This window comes from Phyllostomus discolor, chromosome 2, assembly GCF_004126475.2.
Source record: "Phyllostomus discolor isolate MPI-MPIP mPhyDis1 chromosome 2, mPhyDis1.pri.v3, whole genome shotgun sequence".
NCBI classification, from domain to species: domain Eukaryota; kingdom Metazoa; phylum Chordata; class Mammalia; order Chiroptera; family Phyllostomidae; genus Phyllostomus; species Phyllostomus discolor.
This window is the reverse complement of record NC_040904.2, coordinates 167374368-167391636: the sequence shown is the minus strand read 5'-3', so window position 1 is coordinate 167391636 and position 17269 is coordinate 167374368. Positions and strand designations below refer to the sequence as shown.

Genomic DNA, 17269 nt, shown 5'->3' with positions numbered 1-17269 from the left:
AGAACTAGACACAGCCTTAATATTCATGTATTTATTCTCAGAACATACAAACTCATCTTTTCAGAGAATAGAAAACAAGTTCCACTCAGCGACTTCAAGACAGACACAGCCAGCTCACCCTGTCCCACATCTACTAAAAAATACTCCTGGGTGAGGGATGCCTGGAGTGCATAGCACCCCTTGGCATGGGGGCCGTGCACAGCTCTATAAACAAGGCTCTCGATTTGTCTTATAATCCCAAAAGGCAAATGCTATCAAAATGGCAGTAAGGGTCCAAGGTCCACGACCCCCACAGTGCCGGAGCCCCTGGGTCACCCAGGGTGAGAGCGCTGCTGCGGCTCACGCAGTCCAGCCTGTGCTGCAGCGGTGCTCGCCTGGCGGCTGGCTTCTCTTCAGCCGAGGGGGCAATGCCAGTTGGCTGCCCCGTAACTGGCAAGAGCCAATGACCCAATGCAATCCCGGTGCCTGCCAGAGGGGCAGAGATGGGCCAAAATCCGTGGTAATTTGTTCTCCCTGCCTCCCGCAGGGCTTCCCTCCTCTCGCAGCCCCACACTCACACCTTCAAACCGGAGGGTCCAGGTCAAGAAGTCTGTTTCCTAAGCCCCCATCAGAGTGAGGACCTGGAAAGAGGGCTGTGAGGGTCCTGAAGAACAGGCTTCGGAGCCTGCCCTTAAACCCGTGGAATGAGTCCTGTGTCAGGCAAAGATGGTCTCTTCCCGGCGCTTCTTGGTGAGGATAGTGCCTGGCTTGTGCTGGGCATCTGGGTGGTTGGCTAGCTCTGGGGGGCAGGAGGACACTGGGCTCTCCAGGATGGCTTGCTTCAGTTCATAGAACACAGCAGAATCCTCTTTGGTGAGGAAGGTGATGGCCACACCACTCTTGCCAGCTCGTCCCGTGCGGCCAATGCGGTGGATGTAATCTGGGCAAGGGGTAGGGGAGCGATGTCACTCAGGGGACCCGGCCAGACGGCTTGGTGAGCAGTGTATGAAGCCTCTACTTTGAAGGCATCCTCTTCCTTCCTCACCCCTCCACGGGCAGCAGATAGAACCCCTGCTGCCTGAGCCTGCAGTGCCCACAGTGCTCTCCCCATGACCACTACTAATGGGGTCCCCCTACCACAAAGACTGAGAGGGGCCCACTTCCATTCTTTCCCACATTCTGAAAACTAGAGAGCTATCCCAGGTTCAGGACAACACACCCTATGAGAGAGCGGGAGCTCTTCTCACTGGGACAAGCGATCCTAGACTCAGAGCTGTGAGCCGTGGCGGCAGCAGCCTCCTTGGCACAGCACCCCGACTTCACGTGGAGAGAGACAGGGAGTCTCCCTTCACCCAGACTGCAGCAGCTTTCCTCCCACTTACCTTCAATGTTTTTGGCCATATCATAGTTGACCACCATAGACACATCTTGGATGTCGATACCACGGCCCGCCACATCTGTAGCCACCAAGATGTCTTTGGCCCCAGCCTTGAGGTTGGACAGCGCGAACTCTCGCTGTTCCTGGCCTTTCCCACCATGCAGCGTACAAGCATTGTACTGTTGGGAGAATGGTGAGACGGAGAAAGTGCAATGGGATTGCGGAAAGACACAGAAGTTAAGAGGAAGCAGGGACAGAGAGGGCAAGTTTCAGAGAGCAACAGGGGAGAAGGGGGAGGAGGCAGGAGAAACAATGAGTGCAATGAAGGTATGGGGAGAACAGGTGAGCTGAAGAAAGGGTGGGAGACCAGAGGTGGCATGGCAGAGAGAGCCAGGGCAAGGTCAAAGGTAAATGAGGGGTGAGATGTGGAGCCAGACACATGAGAAGTCGTCAGAGAGGATGAGGGTGGAAAGCAAGAACCAGGAAGTTCAAGGAAGTTTAAGCACTGGGTAGAGAGGACCCTCAAACACCAGTCAGGAGTCAAGGATACTGATCCACATCTCCCTCCCGACCACAACATCCCCTCCCAAACATACACAAACACAACAAACTCCGACCCATTCTATTCCTCATCCTCAGATCCTGCCAGGATGCGAGTCCCAAACCTCTCCCTGGCCCCAGGCCACTCGGAGGAAGACCCAAGGGCAGAGCTCCAGCTGCCACTGCTGGGACAGACAGTCATAGGGACCGACCCAGTCCTCCTCATCTCCACCAAATCTCCCTTTTCCCTCCAGCCTGACTTGTTCAACACTAGAGTTCAAAAATGGGTGAAAATTTAAAGCAGGGACCTAAGAGCCCCCTCTAATTTCAGAAAGCAGTGCCAAAGAGAACAGACTCTGCCCTTCCCTGCCAGACGCACCCCCATCTTCTCCAGGGATTTGGCCAAAACATCACAACCCTTCTTCTGGTTGACAAAAATGATGATGGGTGGATCAAAGCCTTGCTCCAAGATTGCCAGCAGCTTTTTCCTGGGGAGAGGAGAGAAAGGAAACAGCAGCTCTTCAACAAGGCAGAACAATCGCCCTCCAGCAGCCACTCACCCTGAAAAAGCTCCCTCTCCGCCGCCTCCCCGGCTCAGCTGCCCCCATACCTCTTCTCTGACTCTGACATGAGGAAGACCTTCTGCTCCACACGCTCATGGGGCTTGCCCGCAGAGCCAATGTACACCACAGCAGGCCGCCGCAGGTAACTCCGGGCCAGGCGCTCCACGGCGGGGGGCATGGTGGCCGTGAACATGACCGTCTGTGAAAACAGGAGGCTCAGCCTCGGGCCCAGGAAGACACACTCACACGTCCCCCCACCACCATAGGCAGCACAGCCCAAACTGAGAATCTACAGTGAGCCACAGTGTGAACTCTCACAGCCATCACCTGGGAATGTGTCCTTTGCTGTCCCACTTTCCTCAGTACCTGTACCTGACATCTCGTGACAAGAGGAAGGGCTGAGCACTCATTAGCATCTGCGATAGGCAGTACTGTGACTGTCTGGGACCACTCTTCCAGGGCTAAGCTAAATGGTTACACTGTTAGGGATGTCAGAAGATTGTACCTAGGCAGGCCCCACTATTCTGCAAGCACATACTTTGGGACCACCTATGGCAAGGGGGACCCTGAAGCAGGTTTGCCAGCCTGCACGATTCTTCCCGGCCCAGGGAAGCAGCCTTACTTGGCGGTACTTATGTTTTCCTGACTCAAAGTTGGCCAACATCTTCTCAGGGTCCTCGGCCTCATCCGTGTCCGGCTTCTGGTTGCTGACAGGCATGTGCTCCAGGATCTTCTGGACGTCTGGCTCAAAGCCCATGTCAATCATTCTATCTGCCTCATCCAGAACCACGTAGGTACAGCGGCTCAGCACCAGATAGCGGTTCTCCAGCACATCAATCAGACGTCCTGGGGTAGCGATCACAATCTGGAGGTACAGTGGAATTATATGTAGCCCCAGCAGGTACCCCCTTCTTCTCTCTTCTGTGGACGATCCACCCACTTGGACAACAGAACCCTGATGCTAAGGAGCTCGGATCCCAGTATCTAGTTACATTTGGCAGTAAAGGGTCCCAAGAACTGACACAAAATCACTTGTTGCTATCTTGGATTTTTTTTTTTCAGGAATAAATGGGGTCTCTGAATATGATACAGGACTTAGAGGAGGAGGCAAATGAAAAAGAACTTTCTTAGAAGACGGACGAAAGAATATTGTGGAGGGAGCTGTATAAAATGATTACACTAAGAAGGCTGCAGAAAACCCAACCCCTGTATTAGACTTCTTATACAAAGCTCTCCTCCCCCACCCTGGAAAGGCAGTGACACACAAAGTCAATGATTCGGACTGGCAGAGGGATGGAGAGCACAGGGTGTGAATACGATCTCAGTCCTGCCCACTGCCAGCTGTGTCCGACCCCGGACAAGTCATCAACCTGGTCCTCAGCTCCACCTGTAAAGTGGAGAGTCCCCTGTCCACTCATATAACTGTGAGGACTAATGATGTGCACAGTATAATCCCTGGTGTAAAAGTTCTCAATAACAATAGCTCATCTGCATAAACCAGCCCTTTTCTTCAGCTGACTGAATGTCTGAGGCAGAAACTAGAAACACAGCCCCAAAACAGAACAGCCCAAACGGCGGGCTGGCTGCTGGCCAGGTGAACAAACCTCACAACCCATGCGCAGCCTGAAACCCTGGTCCTCTCTGGAGATGCCGCCAATGACAGCCACAGTGCGGATGCCTAGTGGCTTCCCAAACTTGATGGTCTCTTCCTCAATCTGCTGAGCCAGCTCACGGGTGGGGGCCAGGATGATGGCATACGGGCCCTGGTCTGACTCTTCGATCCTGTGGTAAATGGGGCATCCCACAGTTTCATGAGCTTTGCTTCCCATCCGACCGCAAACAGGAGCAAGACCAAGTCACACTTAAGGACGGCCATGGGAACGCAGAGGGTGGTGGGAAGAGGGTGCAACGATCTCCCTTAAAAATCAGAGACTCCAGGAGAGCCAAGTTCCCCAGGGAGTGGTCCCTGCAAGCAACAAAATCATACACTTCTTTGATATTATGATCCAGTTATTCTCTAATATCTGACCCCGACTACAGAAGGGCTCCTGATTACAGACTTCAAAAGAAAACCAAACACTCATTTGCCACTTTCAATATTCCTACCTAGTCAAACCCACTCCAACCTGTATCAGGTGACCCCACCTGTCAATTTTGGGAAGAGTGGTGATCCAGACAAGCAACGGGATGAGGAAGGCTGCTGTCTTGCCACTGCCAGTCTCAGCCACGCCAATGATGTCACGATTCTGCAGCCCAATGGGAATTGCCTGACGCTGGATAGGTGTTGGCTCCTGCAGTGGCCCAGAGAGAGCAATGGGTAAAGGCAGAATTATAGACCACCTGGGCCACCACTGACGGAGTGGGTACATGTGCTAGCACAGTGGGAAGACCCCAATCACTGTTCACAGGAATAAGAAGAAACACAATCGCCAAAGGCCAATACTGCCACCACAAAGGAACAGACAATGTCACCTTGGTGCCCCTGGCAGAGAAGGTACCAACAGTCAAGGAACCAAGTCTGGTCTTGTGGACCAACCTGAACCCCCTTACCTTGTAGCCACACTTATCGATGACCTCCAAGATATGTGGGGGCAGAGAAGAGTCTTTCCAGGATCGGATGGGATTAGGGATCTTGCCGCCTTTGGTGGTGATGCTGTAGTCTTCCCGGAATATCCGCCAGTCCCTATCTGTCATCTCATCTAGCTTCTTCTGGGACCAGTGACGATCATCCCAGCGCTGCTTGGCTTCCTTCTTACGAAGTTTGCGGAGTCTTGCCCTGGAGCAGGATCGCAGAAATAAGGAATTCCCAGTTCCTTTCCACACACTCTGGGCTCTACCCAACCACCTCACCCTGACCACTCACTCCTCCTGCTCCTTTTCTTCCAGTGTCCGCCTCTTCTCCATTAGATCTCCGTAGAAACGTGACTGCTCTCGTTTCTGCTGCTTTAAGTCAATGCCTGCAATGAAGCCTCGCCCCAGCAACTGTACCTGGTGCCGCTCTTTGTACCTGAGATTGAGACAGAGGAAGGAAAAAAAAAATGGAGCTATAGCCCTGGCTCATGTGGCTCAGTGGATTCAGTGCCAGCCTGCAAACCTGAAGGCCACCGGTTCAATTCCCGGTCAGGGCACATGCCTGGATTGCAGGCCAGGTCCCCCACTGGAGGCATGTGAGAGGCAACCGATCAATGTTTCCTTCCCTGTTTCTCCCTCCCTCCCCTTCTCTCTAAAAATAAATAAACTTTTTTTTTAAAAAGGAGCTGTTACAGCAGGAGGGAAGGGCAGACTACCAATGTGTATCAGTTTCCCCCACCCAGAGGACTGGCTGACTACCAGTTTATCAATTTCCCCATCCCAGCTTATCTTACTTTTATTTCGGTAGTCATTGGTTCTCTCTAGGAACTGCCTAGTTTAAAAGACCTAGTTTAGACAACCTACTGAATGGAAGAAGATATTCATCAACAAGATATCCAATAAGGGGTTAATATCCAAAATATATTAAAAAACTCATATAACTTAACACCCAAAAAATCCCATCAATGTGAGTTAAAAAAAGGGCAGAGGGAGGACCTGACTAGACTTCTCCAAAGAGGACACAGAGACGGCCAACAGACATACGGAAAGATGCTCAACGTCACTAATCAGAGAGATGCAAATCAAAACCACAATGAGCTATCACCTCACACCTGTCAGGATGGCTATGATAAAAAAATAAACAAGTATCGGGGAAGATGTAGACAAAAGGAAACCCTCACGCACTGTTGGTGGTATTACAAATTGATGTAGCCACTATGGAAAACAGTTTGAAGGTTCCTCAAAAAATTAAAAATAAAACTACCATATGACCCAGCAATCCCACCTCTGAGTATGCACCCAAAGACATACAAAACACTAAATGGAAGAGATACACACAACCCTATCTTCACTGCAGCATTAATTACAACAGCCAACATACGCAAGCAACCTAAGTGTCCACCAACAGATGACTGTGTAAAGACGACGGGGGACATTTATGCAATGGGATATTACTCAGCTGTAAAAAAAGAATGAAATCATACCATTTGCAAAACATGGATGGACTGAGAAGGTGTTAGGCTAAGCAAAATCAGACAGAGAAAGACAAATACCATATGATTTCATTTATGTGTGGAATCTAAAAAACAAAATAAATGAACAAAACAGCCACAGACTCACAGACACAGAGAACAAAGTGGTGACTGCCGGATGGAAGGGGTTGGGAGGGACGGTATGGGAGGTGAAGGGACTGAGAAGTACAGACCGGTGGTCACCAGAGAGTCACGGGATGTACAGTACAGCACGGGAACACAGTCAATATTATTGTAACGACTATGTTTGATGTCAGTGGGGTACTAGACTTATTGGGGGATCACTTCGTAAGTTATATAAATGGCTAACACTTTGCTGTACACCTGATAACTATACAATATTGAATGTCAACTGTAATTAAAAAAAAGATCTAGTTTAGGCCTGAAGCCACTCACAGCGGGTTGTAGTCAATGGATGTGTCCTCAGAGGCATCCCATTCAAAGACAAACTTGCGGTCATTAAGGTGCCTCGTTCGGCGACGCTTCTTAATGCCACCCAGGTAACGCTCCTGTCCACAAACAGAACACAGGGTCTGTCAAGCTCAAGGCCCAAAGCTCAAATGCAGAGATGAGAATGGCAACGTAATGAACCTCATCTTTGCATGTGGGGCAAGTGAAGACAGAGCCAAGGCCTGCACCTTAATGGCATGCAGTTCCTTGCTCTTGTCCTTCTCCTCTCGGATCTTCTGCCGCCCTTCCTCATCCTCATTTCCATTGGTCTCCCGCTCCATCCTCTCCCTGCGTTCCCGACGTTCCCGTTCCTGAGGGTCTTCTGCAGACCAAAGAAAACAAAGCTGCAGAAGAGCTCAGCACAAGAAAAAAGAGAGCATGGAGCGATCCAGACAATGAGCACCAAATGAGAAAAAAAAGGAGATTTATGGTACAAGGGAAATGGAATTGTAACGGAAAGATGCTTTTCTCATAAACTTCCCCCATTCTTTCCTTTCCCAAACTCCAGAACAAACCGGTTTCTAGCTCTCCTGAGTGACACTGTAATGCCATCCCACCCTTTCACATTCCACCTATGGGCTATAGCAGGTAGGAAAACGAACCCAGCATTTTCCTGCCCAAGTCCTGAAACTGTTTCCTCTTCTTCCTCTCTTCTTCAAGCATCCTCTGCCGCTCTTCCACCTCCTGCTGCCGTCGCTTCAGGGCCTCAGCCTCTCGCTCTGCTTTGGAGAGGAACTTGGGCTACAAAATAGATGGACACTGTAAACAGAGGATCTGGAAGCAGGATATAATCACATCACTGATGCGAGGCAGCAGGGAGCCCAAAAATACTTGCTTAGGCATTAAACCTGCTAAGAAAACCACAAACAGGCCTAGGATCCCGTTATGGGCTGAACTGTGTCCCCTTCAAAATGCATATATGAAAGCCCTAACCCCCAGTACCTCAAAATGTGACTGAATTTGGAGACAGGGCCTTTAAAGAGGTATTTAAGGTAAAACGAGGCTCTCAGAATAGGCCCTAATCCAACCTGACTGGTGTCCTTGTAAGAAAAAACTTGGACACAGATAAACAGTGGGGATGTGCACGCACGGGGGAAGACCATGTGAAGATGGAGAAGACGTCCATCTACAAACCAAGGAGAAAGGCTTCAGGAGAGATGACCCTACTGTCACCTTGATCTCAGACAATGGGCCTCCAGAATGGTGAGAAACTACATCTGTTGTTTAAGTCACCCAGGCTGCTGTTTTCTTAGGGCGGCCCAAGCCGGCTAGTACAGACCCTCAAATGCTTACTTTTGCCTCAGCTTCTTCCTCAGCCTTTTTCTTGGCCAGAAGTTCCTCCAGGGATAACGGCTGGGCCTGCAGATCAAACACAGGACTTCATTCCATGAAGGCTCTCACCCTTTGAAGATCACAAACTGGGGCTTGAATTCAAGAGGAAGATGAGAAAACAATTCCTCTTGCTTACCTTAGGCTTTTTATCGCCATGTTCATCCTCTTCATCCTTCTTAGAGTCTCTGTCTTTTCGGGATTTAAAATCTTTCCCTCGTCCAGGAGATAAACTTTAAGACAAAGGAACAGAAAGGGTCCATATTGCTACTGTCTCACCCCAACCCCTAAATGATGTTCAGGCTGACCCGAAAAAGAGGAGGGACGATTCCCCATGACTCAGCAAGACTGGCCCACAGTTACCCGTCAGGGCCAGAGCTCCCTTTGCAGGCAGGGTCGCTCTGCCTGCTCGGAAACCTCACAACAGCCCTGTCTTGGCCCCAATCTACCTGAATCTCCTTTTCTAAAACTAATTTCTCGTAGCAAGTGGGTCTTCACTATTGACATCAGAAGTATTTTCTCCAGACAGCAATTGCACATCGAAGGAAAAAAATCCAGCTCTGTAACACACAATGAATTTAGCCTGCACGGCCACCCACACACCCACTCCCTAGATACTGCTGTGTCTGTCCCCTCCTCGTTCTCCTCCCTGCGAGTTCCCATCGATCCTCTGCTCACACCTGCTGTAAGCCTAACCTCCAATGGATCTCAACAACTCCACCTGTGTTTGTCATATGAATTCTGCCCTTTGTCCTGAATTTCAACTACACACTCGGGGCCAAATAAAAAGTTGAATAGAAAATTTCCAGAAGAAAAACATCCCAATACTGAGGCATTAAGCTCTCCCAACAAATAAACACTTCCATATTCTGGGTAGAAAACTAAATGGTTCAGTGGACCTAAAGGATTGGCGTGTAGGCTGGCAACCTTTCCACACTAATTTCTAAATTCTAAGAACAAGCCAGCCCTCAGGGGTTGTGACCTCGCTAACTGAATATACTTTCTAAAGGCACATGCCCCCTAAAAAAGACAGCTAAGTACCACTTGGGTCCACCCAGACAATTCTTTCCTACAAAGCTGAACCAGCTCAGGTGCAGAGAGGAGGAGACAGGAGCACTTCCCCAAAGCCCCCCTCACTTCCTCAGGTACCTGGATCGTTTCCGGTCCTTGTCCCGCCTGTGCCCGTCCTTGTCCCGATCTCGGTCCTTCTTATTCCGATCCCGCTCCTTATCTCGTTCTCTGTGCCGTCGTTCTCTGAAGGCAATGGATTTAAGAAATCTCTTGATATTCCACAGTAACCCACTTCACTGCAGCCCTAAGGAGGTTCTCATGATCTTGTTTTTTTTTTTTTAACTTATTAGTTTTTATAGAGAAAGAGACATCAATTTGTTGTCCCACTTACTTATGCACTCACTGGCTGATGCATGTATGTGCCCTGACCAGAGAGTGAACTGCTTATCAGGACGATGCTCTAACCAACTAACTGAGCCACCCAGCCAGGGTCTGACCTTTTCTCCCCAAAATGAATTTTAAAGTTGGGGAATATGTTTCTTGGGGGAAGTATGAGGAGATCCTAAGATCTTACAGCTCAGAGTTGTACTGCTAAGTATTAACGGCAATAATCGATCATCACTGGACCTTCATCTTGTAAATTCACTCTTAACTGTTTAAGCTAAAAATCACTAGGTGTAGAGATATGTGGGGAACACCGATGTCTTAGTCCTGAAGGTATGAGAGGAACCAAGAATGAGGAAGTCTGAAACACACCCCCTTCCTGCATAACAGACACACAGTCATCACTTCACCTTTCCGTGGACTTGGAACGGGAGCGGGAGCGAGACCGGCTGCCGCCTCGACGCCGATCCCTTGAGCGATGCCGCTTCCTGTCTTTGGATGGGGAAGGTTTCCGGTCCCGGTCTCTGTCCCGCTCTCTCTCAGGTGTCCGAGACCGCTTCCTTTCCTCCTTGGAAGGTGACGCATCACGGTCCTTCTTATCAGCTAGCTCTCCTGCCATCTGTCACGGGTAAGAGGAGTAATTATTATGTACTAGATGCTACTCTAAACTGTTCATATATAATGGACTTAATCTCAAAACGACCCTATGAGGTAGATACTTTACTATGGCTCCTTTATAGATGTGGAAACTGAAGTGCAGGTATATAAAGTAACTTCCTAAGGACATGGCGGTGGTAAGTGGCAGAGTTCCAGGCGGCCTGGCTCCAGAGGCCCACTCTTCCTCATTATACAACACTGCCCTTCTGTGATTACTTTTTATATATTCTCAGTTCTAAAAGTATACAATGAAGCCCTGGCTGGCATAGCTCAGTGGATTGAGCACGGGCTGCAAACCAAAGTGTCGCAGGTTCGATTTCCAGTCAGGGTACATGCCTGGGTTGCAGGCCATGAACCCCAGCAACCGCACATTGATGTTTCTCTCTCTCTCTCTCTTTCTCCCTCTCTGAAAATAAATAAATAAAATCTTTAAAAAAAAAAGTATACAATGAATATTCCTTATTTTTCTAATTAGCCTGCAAAAGTATGAAAAGATATGTTAGTGAGTGAATAGCGCGCTACCCATCTCTAGAAACAGCCTGCGCCGTGCATCTGAGGAGTCTGCCAGGTCTGCCGGCCCCCGGGTCAGTCAGCGCGCGCACACACTGAGGCGAGATAAAGTCTCTGAAACTCATAAAGAAAGCTCAAGGGTGGGGGCAGGGGTACTTTGAGACTTGGTATTATAATCTGTACTCCAAGAAAAACTAAAAGGGACAAACAGAAAGGCACCACTGGTCATGCAACGGGAAAAAACTGGTGAAGGGCACACAGGACCTCCTTGAACATTTTTCTTTTTTTGCAACTCCCTGTGAATCTATAATCATTTCAGAAAAAGAAAGGTAGATGCCAACAACTGCAGTGTGCACACATTCAGACCAACACTCCCCATTCAGATTTTCACCGTCTTAATCATCACTCAGTCCCATGACAGGTGTGAGCAGGAACTTGTCCTGCTCCCTCTTGCCTGGGAAAGATTGAACACACTGTCAGCTATCTTTCAGACCACAGAATCTACTCAGTTTCATTTGCTGAAACAGCAGCAAGTCTGAGTCTGCCTCTCTGGCATCATCATCATTGTCATCACCATCCCTATCGCCTGGGATACATTTCTCAGAACTTATTTTATCCCCAAGTGGTTCAGCTAGAGTATCACTACACTAAGCTTTACTTTGCAATCCCCCTTTCCCATGTCATTTCCTGCCATATATCTTTAAGAAAGGAGAACTTGTAATCAAAAGAAACAAGTAGCACTTTCAAAAGGTAGAGAAACAACACATTTTATCTCACAATTGCCTGAGAAATGACTGAATAATGTTCTGTATCAGTATATCATGCATTGTCACATGGAGATTATACTGATGTCTCTTCCGTGTGCAGCCCTAAGAAAACACACTAGCTCTGGCTGGTGTGGCTCAGTAGATTTGGTGCCAGTCTTCGAGCCGGAAAGTCTCTGGTTCAATTCCCAGTCAGGGCACATGCCTGGGTTGCGGGCCAGGTCCCCAGCTGGGGGAGCGTGTGAGAGGCAACCAATCGGTGTATGGTATCTCTCACACATTGATGTTTCTCTCTCTCTCTTCCTCCCTCCCTTACCCTCTCTCTAGAAATAAATAAATAAAATAAAAATTAAAAACTTATATAAAAAAAGAAGACACTCTAGAAGAAAGGCTATTTTCTCTGTAAAGCATCCCAGACATCATGAATTCTTTCAATAAATATTCATTGAGCACCTGGTAGGTGCCAGAAACTGTTCTGTGTACTGGAGATGTACCTGTAAACAAAACAAAGTCTCAGGTCTCCAACATTTACATTCCAATGAAGGAGACAACAGCTAAGCAGTAAGAGGAGAATTTCAAATAGTAATTAGAACTAATGAATAAAACAGAGTGAGCCCTAGCTGTGTGGCTCAGTGGACTGAGCACCAGCCTGCAAACAGAAAGGTTTCTGGTTTAATTCCCAGTCAGGGCCAATGTCTGGGTGCAGGTCAGGTCCCCAGCTGGGGGTGTGCAAGAGGTGACCAATAGATTTCTCTTGCACATCGATGTTTCCCCTTCTTTCTCTCTCCCTTCCCCCTCTTTAAAAATAAATAAAATCTTTAAAAAACTTTTTAAAAATAAAAAAAGAAAGAGTAATATAATGGAGAGGAGTATGAACAAGAGACAAGAAAGCTCAGGAAAGAAAATTTTAGACAACGTATAAGCTGCGATTTGAAGAATGGGAAAGAGAGCCTGCAAAAATCAGGGAAAAGAACTTACTAGGTAGAAGCAAGTACTAAGGCACTGGGCAGGAACTAGCTTACTGTGTTTGCCAATTAAAAACAGACTTGTGTGGCTGAGGGGCAGTGACCAGGGGAGAAGACTGATTCAAGATTTCAAGGAGGTAGGTAGGAGTTAATCAGGAAAATATGTTTTAGGCCAGGGTAAAGGAATTTGGATTTTAATCTAACCACCATGGGAACATTAGAGTGTTAAACAGGAAGTGATGTGATCTACTTTTACATTTTTAAAGAATTACTTTGGTGACTTGCAAGAAACTCCATAGTAGGGAGGTCAAGAATGGAAACAGAGCCACTGAGAATGCTATTATAGTAGTCTGGGCAAGAGGTGACAGTGGCCTGTTCTGGGAAAGTAGCAATGGAGATGGAAAGAAGTAGATAGCTTCAGGGTACACTTTGGAAGCAGGGCTGACAAAACTTACTATAAAGGGAAAAAAGGAGAGGGGACACAAAGACAGCTCCTAAATTTATGGCTTGAGCAACCTAGTGGTTCATGGTGCCATTAGTGACTGAAGAAGACTGGGGGAAAAGAGATTTGGGAGGAAATCAAGTTTCATTTTGGCCATGTCAATAAGAAAACCAAGTGGAGACTGCAGGAAGACAGTTGAAAATGCAATTCTGGAATTCAGAAGAGAGACCCTGGAGACAAAAATTTGAGTCATCAATACAGAGAAAGCTTTTAAAGCCATAGGACACGAAGTGATATTACTTAGGTAGGCAGTATGGTTAAAAAAGAAAACAATCAAGAAAAGAATGAACAGAATGCACGACTGAGCTCTGGAACGTTGTGACATTTAGAGGTCAAGCACAGGAGGAGCCACAGGGAAAGATGGAAAGAAGCTAAAGCCAAGTGGGAAAGAAGAAGAAAAAGGAAAAAAGTAAAGTAAAAGAAAGGAGGAAAAATGTGATTTCCATGATCTGGAAATCACAGAAGCCAAAACGCATTTCAGGGAGGGAGTGGTTCACTGTGTCCATGGATTAAGACTAGGAGCCAGAGGTGTAGTGATCCTTGCTTTTGGGACAATGGAGATGGTTGGTAACCTTGATAAGAGCTATTTAAAGTCTGAGTGGAGTGAGTTGAGAAGAGAATGAGAAATGAGAATACAGTAAACAGAGGCAACTTTTATTTTAAGTTCTACTCATCACAGGCACACCCCAGACATTGCTTCCCAGCAACCTTCCTTGCAAGTCTCCAGATCTTCGAGCTCCTCAGTTCTTGTTAGGCAGGGGCACATTCATTTTTTGAAGTTTGTGTCAAACATCCACTATTTGCAAGGAACCGTGCTAGGTACTGCGTGAGTTACAGAAGGAAGTCAGGAAGACTCTGACTTCTGTCCACAGGACGTTTACAGAACAGGAGAGGGTATGACACACATACCAAGATGAAGACTCAGATGAAGTATTTCTTACATCAGTTCAAAGAAGTTCCCTTTCATTTGTGAGATCTGCAGAGGAAGTGGCTCTTGCGCGCTTAAGTACAGTAGAATTTAAAGATGTGTAACTGAGAGTGCGGAAAATAAGTCATTCCCAGCATAGTAATAGAGGAGGAGGGGCAGAGGCGGGAAAGCATGACTGGTTCTGGAAGACAAGCCTGAGTTCTAGTTTGGTTGGAGCAAGGGCTACCGAAAACAAGAAAGAATAAGGTCAGACTGGGGATATCACAGGTGCTGTGCCAGAGGGAAAGGTTTGCTCTGTAACATCTTCCAGAGACCTGGCCTGTGCTCCCAAGAGCCAATACCACCCGCTGGGGCCCACTGCCCTTCGCTCCTGACGGCTAGAGCTTTCCGGGCTCGTGCCCCTTCCCGGAGGCGTTCTTCCCCGCCTGGTCCCGGAGGCAGGGGCCACCGCCTGCTTACACTCTCCCCCTCTAAACAAACTTGTGGGAACCGCCTCCGTCGCCCAACACTCACCACTCTGAGTCTGAACCGCCCAACGCGGCCTCAACGTCGCCGAGCAGTCGCCATCTTTCCCTTTTCCTGGTCGCCGAGATGCAACTCCCTGGACCGCGCGGCGAGCTGGGAAAGCGAGTTCCTGATGCCGGGCTGCCCTGGCCAACAAGCAGAGCCTGAGAACTACCAATCCCAGAATTCATGGTGCAAGCGCCAACCCCGGGCCGGGAGGTCTGCTGGGCAATGTAGTTCGCAAAACATTTGACTCTGGCGGAGGAGGCGTTTTCCGTGGGTAGACTTCTTGCAAAAAGTACTCTCCCGGTGCAATCACCTCGGAATATGCTGGTCTTCCTAGAAATTGCAATTAACGACTGTAATGGCTGTGACTTACATCCATTTTGTGGAAAAACGTTTTTACAAAAAAACCACTTGGGGGGGAGTGAGTTATTAGTTCTTTTTTTATTGGTTGTTACAGGCGTAGCCGAGTATTTCACAATGAAGGTGGGACTATTCATTGTGCAGGACTATCCGAGGTTTAGGAGGACATTCTAGCAACCCACGATAACAATCCCCAGTTATTGTAACAACTCAAAATGAGGCCATACAACGGATTCCAAAAGCTTCCAGGAACGATGGTGTCTCCTAGGCAGTTGCACCCGTTTTCTCAGCACTCCAGTTAGGACCCTGGCGTCCTCATTTTCTTGCCCTTTGGAATCTGGTGTGTATTGGACTACCTTCATATAGTAGCTTCTTTTTTCCTCATATTTTCCCCCTCTTCAGTCCTCCACTGGGCCTTTTCTTTTTTTACCCCAAATTGTGTGTTCACTTTGTTTTTCTTTGGTCTTATCATTCATAGTTCTCCCCTCAACCCCGCGCCAAAACAAAAATGTTGCAACTTCTAGGATGGGTTTCAATAGATACCCGTAAGTAGCAATGCCTCCTTCCTTCCCATTTTTCCATCATCAACTTTTTTATTTCAATCCCATATGTCTGTAAGTCTGCCTTTTTTTTTTTCTGAATATATGTTCAGTTCCCCTCAGAGCTTCAGATAAACCCAAATAATCGTAAATCCCTGAACACCACGTACTATGCCCAAAGCGCTCCCGGGAGAGGTACCCACCCTTCTGTTCTGATTCTGCAACCTTTGACTCCGCTTCTAACCCAAAGACACAACGGAAGGGAAAGTAGTCGTAGCTCCACTATGTGTAATTCACCCAGTGAACACTGGAGGGCTCTCCACTCACAGAATGGAACCCCAACTAACATCAAAGCTGTAGACTGGAACCTTTACGAGCTGCAGTTACTATTTACTGAATATCTTCTAAGTGCCCAACTCTGAGATGGACACTTAACTTCCGTTACTTATTTTACTGGGTTCTAATAACAGTATGAGGTGGGCGTTATCTCCATTTTACTGATAAGATTGTGTCCCAGAAAAGTTGATTATGCCTCAAAGGCCACATACCGGGAGTTAAAAGAATGAAACCAGGATCCACCTTCAGAGTCCATGCTCTTTCCCTATTTTCAGATTACCATTCATCATAATCTTTTAATTTTTTATTGATTGTTTTTTAAAGAGAGAGAAGGAGAAACATCAATTCTTTCTTCCACCCATGTATGCATTCATTGGTTACAACTTGCATGTGGCCTGACCAGGGATCCCACCCACAACCTTGGCATGGGCCAACACTCTTACCAACTAAGCTATTGGGTCAGCGCCATCATCATCTTTAAGAATGGGTAGATTGGAACCCAAAGTAGTGGTGAAGCTTGTTCAAGTTCATAATGGCAGAGTTCCCCTAGTACTTGTACACACCGCTCTCATGAATGACACATGTAAAGCACTGAACATAAAAGATACTCACTCTTTGTCTTAGCCTGCTAGGGTTTTTTTGTTTGTTTGTTCGTTTGTTTTTGGGGATTTGGGTTTTTGGTTTTTTTTGCAAACATGCATCTTTGAAGATGGAGACAGCAGGACTATGTTCTAGTAAAAACCAGAGGTAAAGTCTTCTTTTTAGGTACAACATGACTAGCAGTAATGGACCCATGGAATTATAGTTAATGTTGATGTCTATTTTGTGAAAGATTTTATTTGTTTGTTTCTTTATCTATTTGTTTATCTTTACTTATAGAGAGAGGGGGAGGGAGAGAGAAAGAGAGGGAGAGAAACACCAAAGTGTGGTTGCCTCTCACACACCCCCTACTGGGGACCTGGCCTGCAACCCAGGCATGTGCCCCGCCTGGAAATCAAATCAGGGACACGTCAGTCTGCAGGAAGATGCCCAACCCACTGAGACACACCAGCCAGGACAATATTTCTTTTTTTAATTAAAGATTTGTGTTTGTTTTTGAGACCAAGTTTGAATCTTGATTCCACTATATACAAGCAGTATGATCTAGTGCAAAGTTATGTGGCATCTCTGGCTTTTCTATCTCCTCATTTATAAAATAGGGATAATAATGTGACTTGCCTCACAGGGTAGGATAGCAGAGCAGTGAAAAGTGCATGTTCTAGAACCAGGTTGCCTGGATTTCCATTCAGGTTCTACTACTTTCTGGTTGTGACCTTGGGCACGTTAACTAATCTCTCCAAATCTCAGTTTTCTTGTCTGTAAAATGAGGCAGATAGTTATTATTCCTACTCCATAGGAATAAATAACATAAAGAACTCATAAACATCTCTGCCTCAGAGTAAACATTTAACAAACATTATC

At 47.3% G+C, this 17269-nt stretch overlaps 1 protein-coding gene across 2 annotated transcripts in view; it reads right to left on the bottom strand.

The window, feature by feature from the left end:
* Positions 1-14718, bottom strand: part of DDX23 (DEAD-box helicase 23) — a 29023-nt gene extending 14305 nt beyond the window's left edge. Inside the window, exons 1-17 of one of the 2 annotated variants that reach the window (XM_028531864.2) lie at positions 14577-14718; positions 10148-10356; positions 9492-9596; positions 8482-8575; positions 8307-8372; positions 7616-7754; positions 7202-7335; positions 6960-7072; positions 5324-5467; positions 5011-5236; positions 4606-4751; positions 4065-4242; positions 3083-3325; positions 2508-2659; positions 2277-2385; positions 1362-1536; positions 13-919 (exon numbers count right to left, since the gene is read on the bottom strand). In XM_028531864.2, coding sequence (XP_028387665.1) covers positions 696-919; positions 1362-1536; positions 2277-2385; positions 2508-2659; positions 3083-3325; positions 4065-4242; positions 4606-4751; positions 5011-5236; positions 5324-5467; positions 6960-7072; positions 7202-7335; positions 7616-7754; positions 8307-8372; positions 8482-8575; positions 9492-9596; positions 10148-10356 — 2457 coding nt within the window. In that variant the 5' untranslated portion in view covers positions 14577-14718 and the 3' untranslated portion in view covers positions 13-695. Of the gene's footprint in view, positions 1-12; positions 920-1361; positions 1537-2248; positions 2386-2507; positions 2660-3082; positions 3326-4064; positions 4243-4605; positions 4752-5010; positions 5237-5323; positions 5468-6959; positions 7073-7201; positions 7336-7615; positions 7755-8306; positions 8373-8481; positions 8576-9491; positions 9597-10147; positions 10357-14576 lie in introns of those variants that run through there. The other variant, XM_036019104.1, reaches the window with a different exon arrangement.
* Positions 14719-17269: the final 2551 nt, after the last annotated feature.